The sequence below is a fragment of the Mesoplodon mirus genome, assembly GCF_964341445.2.
Source record: "Mesoplodon mirus genome assembly, chromosome: 9".
Classification (NCBI taxonomy): Eukaryota; Metazoa; Chordata; class Mammalia; order Artiodactyla; family Ziphiidae; genus Mesoplodon; species Mesoplodon mirus.
The window spans coordinates 54331510-54345901 of record NC_138985.1 but is presented as its reverse complement, the minus strand read 5'-3'; the positions used below and the strand labels follow the sequence as shown (position 1 = coordinate 54345901).

At 43.4% G+C, this 14392-nt stretch overlaps 1 protein-coding gene across 1 annotated transcript in view; it reads right to left on the bottom strand.

Annotated features, from left to right (window-relative positions):
* The window catches only part of COL28A1 (collagen type XXVIII alpha 1 chain), a gene marked incomplete at its 5' end in the record, with an annotated part of 146241 nt that overhangs the window by 21364 nt on the left and 110485 nt on the right, over positions 1-14392 (bottom strand). Inside the window, 4 exon segments of the mRNA XM_082632228.1 lie at positions 1326-1334; positions 1338-1361; positions 1451-1531; positions 2085-2153. Of these exon segments, the coding sequence (XP_082488354.1) occupies positions 1326-1334; positions 1338-1361; positions 1451-1531; positions 2085-2153 (183 nt within the window).

Genomic DNA, 14392 nt, shown 5'->3' with positions numbered 1-14392 from the left:
CAAGCCATACCTGATTTTGTCTGCTCTGGACCCACATATCACTTCTATCACAGCATTTATCAAACTATAGGTGAACATCCTTTGCTTGTCTTTCTCTCCCGTTAGGCTGTGAGCTCCTTGAGTCCAGAGACAGAGTCTCTTCCTCTCAACTATTCTCCCAGTGCCTGTCTTAGACCCTGACCCAGGGTAGGTGCCCAATAAACGTTGGTGAAGTGAATGAACAACTGCATGGATGAAGGTTCCCCTCTCCATGTTGGGACAGGAGGGAGGGTATAAACCTATGGGAAACATTCCTCTGGGCATTTTACATATACCCTCCTCTGCTACTTTAGGGAGAAATTGCTGCATATATAGCTGCTTCATCCTCCATAGGCATCTGGGGAGGGTCTGACTTCTGGTGGGGAACAACAAAGAGAAAAAGGCAGATGGGCCATAAAACCATGCACAGTTCTGTTTGTCACATGTCTAGCTCTCGCCTTCACCACTTGAACTCCCACCCCTGGGTTTTCCTGGCACTATACATAAGGTCAACATCCCCAGACCATGACCCACCAAAGAATCAAAAAGGGAAAAAGCCTACTTAGTGCTCTGTGGTGACCTAAATGGGAAGGAAATCCAAAAAAGAGGGGATATATGTATACATATGGCTGATTCACTTCGCTGTACGGTAGAAACTAACACAACATTGTAAAACAACTATACCCCAATTTAAAAAAGGGGGGGAGAAGAGAAGGTCCCTATTTCTCCTCAACTCCCGGAGATGTAGTGTCTCAAAGTTAGAAAGGAAGACATAGACTTTGCTATAGAAATTCTAGAACTTTCCCATCCTGTGGGACTTTCAGGGGTCAGCTTTTTGTTTGTAGTGGTGCAAACAAAAGAGAACAGAAGAGAGAAGAACAGGGAAAGTTTGTACATCATCACAAATATTTGTTGAATAGGTGAGTCAGTACATAAAAGTAATCCCAATTTTGTGATTGCTGTTCTTCTCAGAGCACTTCTTAAAGGAACTAGTTCAGGAAAAAAGAGCCCCCGTGCTGAAATGTGAAGGATCATGTACAATAAAAAGTCCCTTGCTCATCTGGCTTCTTTTAAACAGTTCATCTCCTTGTTAACCTTTCTACCGGGGGGTGGGCAGTTATATCTCTACCACAAGGCTGGATAAGGGCGCTGGGTGTTATGTCTCCCTCACATTCGGGTTCAATTACCTCCTGCATCTATGTCAGCACTAATTCTGTGTCAAAAGAAGTCACTTCTAAAGCTAAAACACAAATGCAATCATTTTGTGAGCACAACCCCCTCAATTACCCTCCAGGATTGATACTCACTGTCAGTCCTCAGTCTCCTCTTGGTCTGTGTAACCCCTACTTAGTGGAAGAAGAGTAACAGTCAATGTAGGTTGGAAGAAGTTACTGTATACAATTACCATAAGATGTTAAAAATCACTTCTTGCCTGTTTTCCTTGGGGTCCGGGATCTCCAATTTCCCCTTTATCCCCTTTCTTTCCCACATCGCCCCGTTCTCCACGCTCTCCCTTTATAATACGATGAAAAGATAAGCTTAGAATGTGAATATTAACACCAAATAAGATGAACCCTAAAGTTTTATTTCTTTGCAGCTGTGGTACCTCTTGAAGACCTGTGGTTCTTGTTGATATGAATATACTATATGAAAAAAATGGGGGGGCATTTTATTTACATCCCCCCAGGTACCATAATCTAATTCATGATGAACTCGGGACCTCAAGGTGAGGAGACCATGAGATGCCATCCGATTAGCTCACTGCCTTTAGGAACTTCAACTGTTATACAGGTTAACACCTGAGTTATCTGGTATCTTCTACATGGTACGTTGTAAGGATTTATTCCTTATCAGCTGGCTTTTGAGTTTGAAGAAAATGAGATTTCATAAAGTAAACATGTTTGTAGTTAGGAAAGGAAATGCATAAGGATTCACTCTGAAATGGATTTTTTCCTCTGAGCTTTGTAAGGAGAAGAGTGTCAAGTGCATGAGAGCTCTTCCAGAGTTCAAGTTAAGCTACTGAGATCCTAAACCTAAGCATTTCTTTTAGGTCCTGAAATACTTACCTTCCTGCCAGGGAGGCCATGGCCTGTCATGCCCTTTGGCCCTGGGAAGCCTTGAGGTCCTTGCTCCCCCTGCACTCAATATGTGAAAGGGATGCTCCTGTTAATTTCCCAAGATATTTCTCAGAATATACTTTCGGTCTGATATACATCTGCACTTTCAAAACTGCATTATAGCATTATCTAAATTTGGGGGGAAATACACATATAAGTCAGATGGGCTCAATACTTTGCTAGTAAAAATTTAACTACTTATCTGGGGTGGAAGTGAGGGAGTTGGTTTATAGCATTTGTCTGTTTCTGTGGTGTAAATACTTCCGCCTTTGCCAATTTCAAACTGTGAACTTGACATCAACCGGTTCACAAGTAACAAGCAGCTGTTATTGATATTTCAGTCATGATATTACTGGTAATTTTTATAATCTTCTTTACATTTTCTATACTTTTGATATGTTGAAAGCATGTATTATCTTTTTTTTTTTTTTTTTTTTGGCGGTACGCGGGCCTCTCACTGTTGTGGCCTCTCCCATTGCGGAGCACAGGCTCCGGACACGCAGGCTCAGCGGCCATGGCTCACAGGCCCAGCCGCTCTGCGGCATGTGGGATCCTCCCAGACCAGGGCACAAACCCGTGTCCCCTTCATCGGCAGGCGGACCCTCAACCACTGCGCCACCAGGGAAGCCCGAAAGCATGTATTATCTTAATAATGGAGTACAAGAGGACTTAACAGCATCTCTCCCCAATTAATGCCAAGGAATGTTTTTATAATTCACCGTACACTCTTTGTTCCATACCTGATCATTTGTAGCAACGTAAATCCATTTATCTAAATTCAATACCTCCTAAATTTGGAAAATAAAAATATTTTCCTTTCAGTACTTGTTTTTAACTTTCCCCATCATATCTTAACATTATCTGCTGTTCCTGTACCCCCATCTTCAAAACCGCACAGGTTTAAAAGGTTTTCATGATGTTGAACATGAAACAGGAATAATCACTAACAAGTATACAAAAGTCATAGCACTGATGCTGTTTGGATCAGCAGCCCCTACTTTAGATCATTATTAGCAATGAGTCCTTGGCGAAGGTTTGAAGGACCATGGGCTCCTGGGATTTGATTTGCTTACCTTTAGCATCTTTCTCAAAGGTATCCTGACCATGCCCACTAGAATCACTGGTATGCTCAATAAAAACCTGAGACCAACTTAATGAGAATCAAAGATGGAGGTAGGGGTATAATATGCATTTTGCCATAGGCTTGCGAAGGCTCGAGATCCAAGGCTCCAGAAGGCAGGATGGGCTTTAGAAGGTCACTGCTGGAAAGTGCCACAGAGGGTTGCTTGGAGACCATTGTAACTTCAAATATCAGCATTCCTGAACCCCTTGTTGTAGCTCATTGGCTTTCAACCTTTTAAAAACAGAACCGTTTCTTTTTAAAAGTGTTATAGTGAAATATTTCAGACACAAAATTTTATATGGAAAAAGACAAACACTGATATAACACCATATTAAAAACTTAAATAGTACAGATACCATTGAAATCCCCAATGTACCTAATCCCCTTCCCTGAAGGAGAGAGGAAACCTGTCTCCGAAATTGATATGCAACACTCATATCTACGTTTTTATGCTTTAACTACACATGTGTATATTCTAAAACAGTGCACAATATTGTTTTTTATATTTAAACTTCAAATACTCGATACATTTATGCATCTAATTTGTATTTTAAGTCTCAACACTATCTATTTGAAATTTATCTGTGTACATATATGTAGTTCTAGTTTGTTAATTTTCTCTGCTCTACAGCATTCCATTAAATAACTAGACTACATTATTCTAGTGATGGGCATTTAGATTGTTTCCAGTATTTCCCTATTACAAATAATGCTTCAGCAAATAGTCTTGTATATATCTTTGCACACATCCCTAGGAGAGAACTCTTTCATTGTAACAAATCTTATATAGTAAAGTACAAAATAAAATGAATATAAGTGGAGATTCTCTTGTTGGTAAATGAAGTGCTCAGTTCTTCCTGCATCCATCCCTGTCCCCTAGCCAAGCTGGCTTGGCTAAACTCTGAGGCCCTTTTCATCTCTGTCATGTAGTATTTCTAAATGGACGGCAGGTAGGGAGGTGTAGTTTTGCTTCCTCATTTATTTATTTATTTATTTATTTATTTTTTTGCGGTATGTGGGCTTCTCACTGTTGTGGCCTCTCCCGTTGCGGAGCACAGGCTCCGGACGCACGGGCTCAGTGGCCATGGCTCACGGGCCCAGCCGCTCCGCGGCATGTGGGATCTTCCTGGACCGGGGCGTGAACCCGTGTCCCCTGCATCGGCAGGCGGACTCTCAACCACTGTGCCACCAGGGAAGCCCCTGCTTCCTCATTTAAACTCTAGAGGTCTCATAGCAAGTTCTTTACTGTGGTCAGATTGCAGAGAACTCCTTTACTGAATGTCTTTTTCACCCTGTTAACACTTGAGCGAAACACAACGCTCTAGCACAGAGGGCTCATAGTGAATATTTATACAGTGATGTGCACAGATGTCTCAGGTCTATCCAAGGAGACTCTCCCCTGAAGAAGGAGTGCCCCTTAGGTGCTTAGCTGGTTAAAGGAGACAGGCCGGGATCATTGGTCTGCTTTATTCACTTTACAGAATAGTTCCCAGGAAACCTGGAGCCCCAGAAACTTGGATAGGGATTAGAGCCAGTTAAGTAAGCCCCAAACAGTAAAGCAACACTCTGATTCCAAGCTGGAGATTCAAGCAGGACAAAGTAGAGGAGAAAAATCTGTTCTGTTTCTAAAGATTACACTGCCAACACAGGCGTAATGAAGAGGAATAGGTGGGAATATATGGATGACACAGCCCAAGCTCATTACACTTACTGGAAAACATGCTCTACCAAGAGTGATCTGCAGCCTCATCTTGACTATGAAGATAGAAGGGTCTGTCTACATACGGACTAGCCTGTCATACAGTTTAGGTAGCCAGCCCACAGAGTGAGATGAAGGACATGGGGAAGATTCCTGCCTGAGATGCTACCATTCTCTGTTCTCATTAAAAAGAAAATTAAAAAACAAAAATTACAAGGAAGGTATCCTCTGAAGAAAGATGTGTCAGTAAATGACACTTCGGCATAAATTAGCCATCTCAGATTTTTTGTGGAGGGGAATAAGGACATCTTCATTCAACCAGGTCCCTGGTTGAAAGGTGGTTTGGGGTTGTCAAGGCTATGCTTGAGAGCACGGGTACCTCGGGGTCAGGAGGGTTCCTAGCCAGGTGTCAGGGAGATTAAAGGTTCTTGGGAGAAATCTGTAGCTGGCTTTGTTCCAACCCCAAAGGACAGAATAGTGTGAAAAACAAAGGGGCTGGGACTATGGTGTGATGGTGAATTATCACTGGGGATTATATATTTAGAAAAAGTGGGTTCAGAAAGAACTTGATACCTTTCTGACAATTATTCAGAATACTTATTTATTTTACAACCTTTTAGATTCCCACAGCAGCTAATCCAGAGCATGTTCAGTAAATGTTTATGACTGACTAGGTGCTTTTGAGAAATGACACAATTTTCTTGTGAAGTTAAAAGCTACTGTGGCTTCATTGCCATGCCCTGGGGGTGGGGGGAAAGCCTCAGAATAGCCAATTATCATGTTAGAATCAGCTCCATGTTCAGGAATTTATTTTGCATTACTTCATAATATAGATATTTTATGTATAATTGTTAACATTGTACTTATTCCAGGCAGTTGGGTTTCCCTATAATAAAGGCTTTTTTTTTTTTTCTTTTTAATCACCAGTTTCCCTTCAAGATACTTGAAGGCTTCTTAAGTAGACTATCTGGCTGAAAGCCTTTAGCACGTAAGTCCATGCCTTGGCTTGGCAGAGGTGAATACTATCCAATCAGATTTTTTTTCCTTGCAAGTCTCAGGAAAATGATAGCAATGATTTCAAGATGGGTCAGAAGCCACTGCACAAAATAAGCTGTCTATCTGAAGATATATAATTAAGTCCACATTTCAAACCCAGCTTCTTAACCACTATATCTCAGTCTTAGATCTTTTCTGCTAAAGTTGTGATCATTTTAATTTTGCAGATGATTGCTTATTCTCTGGGAGAGAGAGTTCTAAGGGTAATGCACAACTACCTGAATATTTTAATAGATTTGTGTGGCGTTCATATTACCGGTATGTCAGGAAACAACAGTGTTTCTTTCCAAATGTTTTCTCAGTAAGGTGCTATGAGGAAAAAAATCAAATTCATAGATGAGCCAAAAAATATAAAATGGATGTCTGGCTTCTTCTTAGGACGTAGAAAACGAGGCTTCTTTTATTCTTACAACCTCACCAAAGTTGCTAACTAATCTATGAAATCGCAACTTTCCTTGAATCTACCATAGAGCTATGGTTGCAGAGCCACCAGCTTACACAAAATCTAAGGAAACACAGGCTCCTCCAAGGAGAGACAGGACATGGGCACTTACCTGCTGGAGATGACAGATGTCATAAAAGCTAATAAGAAGGATTCAGCTAAAATTCTTTTTTTTTTTTTTTTTTTTTGCGGTATGCGGGCCTCTCACTGTTGTGGCCTCCCCCGTTGCGGAGCACAGGCTCCGGATGCGCAAGCCCAGCGGCCATGGCTCACGGGCCCAGCCGCTCCGCGGCATATGGGATCCTCCCAGACCGGGGCACGAACCCGTATCCCCTGCATCGGCAGGCGGACTCTCAACCACTGCGCCACCAGGGAGGCCCCAGCTAAAATTCTTAACAAATTGCTGAGTGTGGGCTAGTTGGAGAAGACAAAACTCCTGGGAGCTCCAGGCACAAGGCAAATTCATACCCACCCACCCTGTCTCTACTGGGACCTCACCAGTGCTCAAGAGAGAGACTGGGGACAGGGCAAGTCCTGAAGTTTCCCTAGTGGGGCAGACCTAGGGGAGGGAGGCAGCAGCCCCCCCCCCCAGGGGAAGGCCCGAGGCCCCCATGGGACAAAAATCAAAACAGCTAGGGGAAGTGAAGCAAGCCTTTAGGGCACAGATGACGATGCATGGCAGCTGAGGGAAGGAAACAGACTAAAGCCGGCAGGAATGAATCCTGGGCCCGGACCTTTAGACACTAAAGGTCCTCTCTCTATGGCCCTCAGGACAGCGTCTTTTTTAATAACCCAAGAACTGTCAGCCATGTATGGCAAGGGTTTTCAAAACAGCTCCCATGGAAATTTCCATGAGCTGGACCAAGATGCTACTAACATTAATACTGATGACTATAGGGCTTCCCTGGTGGTGCAGTGGTTGAGAGTCCGCCTGCCGATGCAGGGAACACGGGTTTGTGCCCCGGTCCGGGAAGATCCCACATGCCGCGGAGCGGCTGGGCCCGTGAGCCATGGCCGCTGAGCCTGCGCGTCCGGAGCCTGTGATCCGCAACGGGAGAGGCCACAACAGTGAGAGGCCCGCGTACCGGGAAAAAAATATATATATATTGATGACTACATTCATTTCCTATTGCCCCTATAATGAATGACCACAAATTTAGTGGCTTAAAACAACGTAAATTTGTTCTCAGACAGTTCTGGAAGTTAGAAGTCCAGATCAGTTTCACTAGGCTGAAGTCAAGGTGTTGGTAAGGCTGGTTTCCCCTGGACACTCTGAGGGGAGCAGCTGTTTCCCCCGATTTCCTCAGCTTCCAGGGGTCACCTGTGTTCTTTAGCGGGTGGCCTCTTCCTCCCTCTTCCTCCCCTTCATCACCTCTGATTCCATCATCACATCGCCTCTTCCACAGTCTCTTCTCCCTCTGTCTCCCCCTTATAAGGACACTCATGATTAAATGTAGGGCCTACAAATAATCCAGGATAATCTTTCCATCTCAAAATACCTAACTTAATCACATCTGCAACCTTCCTTCTGCCATGTAAGGTAATATTCACAAATTCTAGGGATTAGGACGTGAACATTTTTAGGGGCCATTATTCAGCTTACCACAGTGGCTTTTTCCATATTCGTGTAAAAAGAAAGTTAATTATTATAATTATTTTTTTGTAATTTACCTTAATGTACTTCAGTTTAAACAGTACCATGAATGTGTGTATGTGCAAGTTAATTTACACTCGGGTTGCTGAGTTAACACCTGAAATACTGTACTCAGTAGTCCACACTTTAAAGACAGGTGACTCGACTCTTGCCCTCTGAATTTGCTCCACAAGGATGATAGAAACAATTGATCTCTGGGGGAAAAACGGGGTGTTCAAGACGTGTGGTAGCTGGAAGTGTCATACAGGCCCTTTCCTCTTTCATAAATTGGGTATAATAGCCAGGTGGGCCCACACCCCCATGAATGCTTCTGCTAGAGTACCCTAAATTCTAGAACTCATTCAGAACAGGTGCCTCTTACCCTCATCCCATAATAAAGAATCCTGTCACCTGATCTGATTAAGAGGTTAGTTGGTCCCATCATAAGACCATTGTTGTCATTGCCTCAGAGGGATCATTTTAGGCAAAGTACTTGTTAAAGTACTTAAAGAGACAGAATGGAATTTGGACCCAGTTTTCAGTACATGTTTTTGTGCCTACTTGTTAATAAGTAGCTGAACATAGGGTAGAATTCTGTCTGAAACTTGCTTTAATTGGAGCATGGCACCTAACAGGAAGTTTGTCTAGGAGAAGGCAGGTCACTCCTGCTGACTTCTAATCTTCAGAGACTACCGACAGTCGTTGAAAAGAATATGACAAATTGTGAATGTCCATATTGGCCTAGTTCAGCTCACAACAGTCATAGCCAAATGTGCTCCATTTGGCCATATTTCCCCCCAGTCATTTTTCTTAAACTTTTAGTCCCTACTTCCATTTTTCTGTTTATAACTACCAGCAGATGATAAAGTAATTGAACAAGTAGCAACATGAATATCTGCAAATAATTTCAGCAAAAGCCAAGCCACTTCACGGGACTCTGATTGTTTCATGGACACGTGTGCTCACTGTTAGGATTTTCTATCCAACTCACAGACTTTAGTCCCGTTTTCCAGTAACAAAATGGTTCTTAGCATAAAGTCTAGAATTAAATACATTGATAGGTCACAGTGCAAAGAGCATCATAGCTTCGAGGGTTTTTATCAGCTGGATTCAGTTGCATAAATTGACTTATCCTGCCCTCCTGCCTAAATAACCTTCTGTAAAACCTGCCAAATTTCATAAATATCTTGCATGACATTTGAATACACTTGACCACAAATGATAAATACAAAATGACAAGGTTGGCTTTATGGCAGTTCCTCTGCTAGAGAGAGGGGACTCTGGATGCTCCCTTTGCTGGCCATCTGCATGGTGCAACCTCCTGGTTTCCCTCCTGAGTTTCTCGTGGTTTGTTTGTGTCATTGTCGGTTTGTGTTTTAGAACTCCGGTGTCTCTCACAGTGCTCTCTGTGCCCTCAAGGTAGATGTTTGCCTTTGACCCTTATTCCTGTCCACATCCATGGTGACCCTCTGGGGATAACCCCCAATTCTCTAATCCCCAGTCTTACCCCAGTCTCTAAGCTCCAGGCGTAACATTGTATCTGCTCTCTAGACCTTTCCTCCTGCTGGCCATTTCGGAACCAAAACTATCAAATACAGAAACTCTCCTTCGCCACATCTGCCTTTCTTCCTGGCTTTCCCTCTTTCACTCACCTCTCAGTCTTCCAGGCTTGGGATTCTTTTTTCATTCTGACCTTATCTGTGCTCCGGGAACACGCTCATCCCATCTCTGGGCATGTCCCAACCCACCAAACGCGTCCGAGGAGTCTTCCCTGACTCGCCCTCCCCCCAGTCAAGAGTAATTCCCCCAGATCTACCCACCCCTCTCCTGTAGCCTGTCTCAGAACAGGTTTGGATGTTCGTATTCTTTCTGGCCTGCTTATCTTAAACTCCCCAAATTGAAGCACTTCATCTTATTTATCTTCCCACCCTCTGAGGTACTAATTCCAGGGCCCTGCATATCGCCCTGAGCTAGAAACAGTGGATGTGGAGGCGGGCCATCTCTTTGGTAGAAGTTGCCTAGAGACCATGCATCCTAATCTCTGTCTTGTTGAGCCTCACAAACCCCCATGGGTACCTCGGTAAATTTCATGATGAGCATTTGGGATCCATGTGGAAAAGAGATAACAAAGTAGAGATGCATGGAAAAGTGCCAGCAGAGATTTCCTATTGTGGGTCACCAAAGGAGGTACTGGGTTGGCCAAAAAGTTCACTCAGGCTTTCCATAAGACGGTACTGAAAACCCGAACGAACTTTTGGGCCAACCCATTATTTATAAGCAGGTCGACTTTATTAATATCTCCTGTGGCACTAGCCTGGGAGACAGTTGAACAAAGCAGGTGAGGAGTTTGCCACAAGTCAGAAAACCACAGTGACTCATTGAAGAAGCCTTCTGCTGACTGCACAGGCTGCTTCAGCCGGGCTGCGAGGGTGCAGGCACAGTGGGAATGCTGGCCTGTGCGGCCACAGCTGCTACCACAGCAGCAGGACATGGAGCCTCCTGCTTCTGGGCCTCCTGGCCCAGCGTTCAGTCCCTGTGTATAAGTTTGCTGAATGAAAGGATTCCAGGAAATGGTATATGCTTCCAAATTACTCTTCTCTTTTCCATATACCCTTCATTAACACACAAGAATTGACCCAGAAGCAGCAGTGTGCTGATTTAATACTGAGGTAGGCTGAATAATGGCCACCAAAGCTATGCAGGGCCTAATGCCTGAAACCTGTGAATGTTATCTTACTTAGGGGAGAAAAGGTTTTGGCAGATGTGACTAAGTTAAGGATCTTGGGTGGGGAGATTCTCTTGAACTATCTGGGTGGGTCCTAAGTGCAGTCGCAAATAGTCTTACAAAAGAGAGGTAGAGAGAGACTTAGCTGGCAGAAGAGAAGAAGGTCTGGTGATTGAAACAGCAAAACAGAGGCAGAGAGAGAAGATGTAAACCACTGGCTTTGAGGATAGAGGAAGGGGCCATAAACCAAGGAATACAAAGAATGTGGCCCTAGACTCTGGTAAAGCCAAGGAAATAGGATCCAGCCCCCACCCCCAGTTTCTGGACTCCCTGTCAATGCCTTGACTGTCGCCCCATAAGATTCATTTTAGACTTCTGAGCTCCAGCGCTGAAAAAGAATAGATTGGTATTGTATTAAATCACTGAATTTGTAGTAGTTTGTTACAGCAGCCATAGGAAACTATCACAGATATGAATCTTATGGTTCCTCCCACCTTTAGCAGATCAGATCACAACACAGAGCATTTTGCATTAAATTACCAAGAAATAATTTGGCTCAGAAATCATTTGTATTTCAAGTTGTCAGAAGGTGAAAATTCAAACATTAAAATGAGGAGGCTGTGAGCTGCGCCCAGGGTGGCTTTGGATTTTGCAGGCAAAGACTGTTCTCTGAGAAGTGATGCTCTTCTATGGCTTTTCTCCCTCCAGGAGAGAAAGCAATGCTGAAAAATATTTCACACCAAAGGGAAGTCAGTGTACGACTTTGCCTGTGCAGCATAGTTGGAAATTGGCAGAAGGCTATGAGTCACTAATGATGATGGTTCAGATTCAACAAGTCCATCCCTTCTAAACTTGCCCTGGCTCAGATGCACATTACCTGTGGACTAAACTGTTACAATAGCTTCTTCTTTTTTTTTTTTTTTTTTGCTGTACACAGGCCTCTCACTGTTGTGGCCTCTCCTGTTGCGGAGCACAGGCTCCGGACGCACAGGCTCAGCGGCCATGGCTCACGGGCCCAGCCGCTCCGCGGCATGTGGGATCTTCCCGGACTGGGGCACGAACCCGTGTCCCCTGCATCGGCAGGTGGACTCTCAACCACTGCGCCACCAGGGAAGCCTACAATAGCTTCTTAATCCATGTCTTTACTTCTGCTCCTATGCCTGTATACCAGAGATTCTCAACTGTGGGGCAGGGGGAGGAGATGCTACAGGAGACCCAGAGGATGCAAGGGGAGGAGCATATTTCCAACTACACAATCCACCTCCTACCCTCACACCACTACCTAAAAAGGGAACGGTGAGAATAGTTGCTGATGGAGTGTTCTGGACATGTGAATGGTATGGAGGCAAAAGAATGAGAAGCATTGTTCCAAACTAAATAACAAATATACTAAAACATTCAACTGGCTGTGTCAATATGTGTTCTTAAAACTCTTCCAGGTTATATACCCAAGAGAAATGAAAACATAAAAATGTGCCCACGGATGTTCATAACAGAATTATTTACGATAGCCAAAAAGTGGAAAAAACACAGATGTTCAACAGAAGACAAATGGATAGACAAAATGTGGTATATCCATACAATGCAGTATTATTTGGCCATAAAAAGGAAGTTCTGATACAACATGGATGACCCTTGAAAACATTATGCTAAATGAAAGAAGCCAGCCACAAAAGACCACATGTTATGTGATTCCATTTATGTGAAATGTCTATAATAGGCAAATCCATGGAGACAGAAAGTAGATTAGTGGTGGCCTGGGACTAGAGGTTTAGTGGGAAGGGAATGGAGAGTGACTATGAAGTATGGGGTTTCTTTGGTGGATGTTGATAATGTCTTAAAATTAGGTTGCATTGCTAGTTGCACAATTCTGTGAAAATCCTAAAAATCATTGAATTGTATACTTTAAACAAGTGACTTGCATGGCATGTGAATTATATCACCATAAAAGTGAGCTTTTAAAATAAACAAACCCTTCCAGGCCTTTCTGTCATCAGAGCAGTGGTTCTCAAAGTTTGGTGTACATCAGAAATATCTGTAGAGCTGGTTAACACAAGGGCTATGGGGATCTACTCTCAGAGTTACCACTTCATTAGGTCTATGTGGGGCCCAAGAACTTGCATGTCTAACCGGTTCCTAGGTGATGCTGATAGAGCTGGTTGGCGGCCGTGCTTTGAGAATCACTGATTGATAGACTCCAACTGAAGTTCTTCAGCTCAGCCATGCAGGTTCTTCACAGTCTGGCTCCCCCTGTTTTGTAGCCTATTTCTCTGCAGGCTTTATCTCATCTTAACCTTAACTCATATAGATCTATTTCTGGTTCCCCCATACTTTTTGGCCATATATTGGGTGTCATTTTACCCCTAGTGTCTAGCCCAGTGCCTGGCAAAAGCAGATATTCAGTTAATGTTTCTGGACCATTGATTGGGCCCAGATCACCCCAGCACCCTAACATCTCACACAAACAAGTAACTACTTCCTCCTAAAAGCTGGTGCTAGTGCCTTTCCAAATCCCCTGGGATTGGGGCCATAAAGAAAAAGGAATGGAAAAGCCAGTCTTCATGAGGCATAAACCTAGGAATTCCAAATTTATCAAAATATATAAGCCATTCTTCCTTGAACAGACAGCCAAAGGGAAGATGCTAGTTAGATTTACCTAACTTCAGTATGCACAGCCTTCAGAAACATCAAGAGGAAATGTAGGGTGAGAGCCTTTTCTGTTAAGTGAACAGAGAAGTACAGCAGGCAGCTTTATACATAAGCAGAAGGTAGCAGTTCCAGCTGTCACAATGAATGTCTCTTAACTGTCACACTTTTAGGTGTGAAGCCTGGTAAAAAAAATGATCTTCATATCATCACCATATGATTCTGGGGAAAGGGAAATATGCATTTAGACTACACGTTACATGTTTAATTATATCGAAAAGAATATACCAATGTGACATTAAGCCAGGCCTTCCCTTAGGTCTAAGTTATTTCCTATCAGTAGGTTTGGTGAGACCCATTAACTTGTGTGGTGCACCCAAAAATAGACCCAGGGGTGGATTACACCCACACTTCATCCCATGATCTCCAGCCACACCGCTGACCTCCAACCCACTGTAAGCAGAGTACCTGCTATGCCAGCACCCTTCCAGATCAGGCCCCTGGCCTCCCTGACACTTAAATTGCTGCCCCCCCCACCAAGAAATTCTGGAGGTATGGTTGACACTGGCACTGAAAAGCCATCGTGGACATAGATTGCTTTTAAATGCTGTGTGTTACATGTTACATGCCTATCAGGATGACAGCTACTGAAAGACAGTAGCATTCTATAAGCTGGTTATTCTTTACCAGGAATCAAAAGCACAGAAAGGACTAACAGCTAATTGCCCTCTTAGAGTATTTCTTTCACCAGAGGATTCACAGTACTTGCTCATCTATATGTCTCTTTCTGGATATCCTATGGGGATTAAAGGAGTAATATTTATAAAGTCCTATGAATTCTTTAAACAAGAGTATTATAGGTTTATTTCACTTAGCATAATGTCCTCCAGGTTGGTCCTCATTGTCACATATGGCAGAATTTCCTTCTTTTGT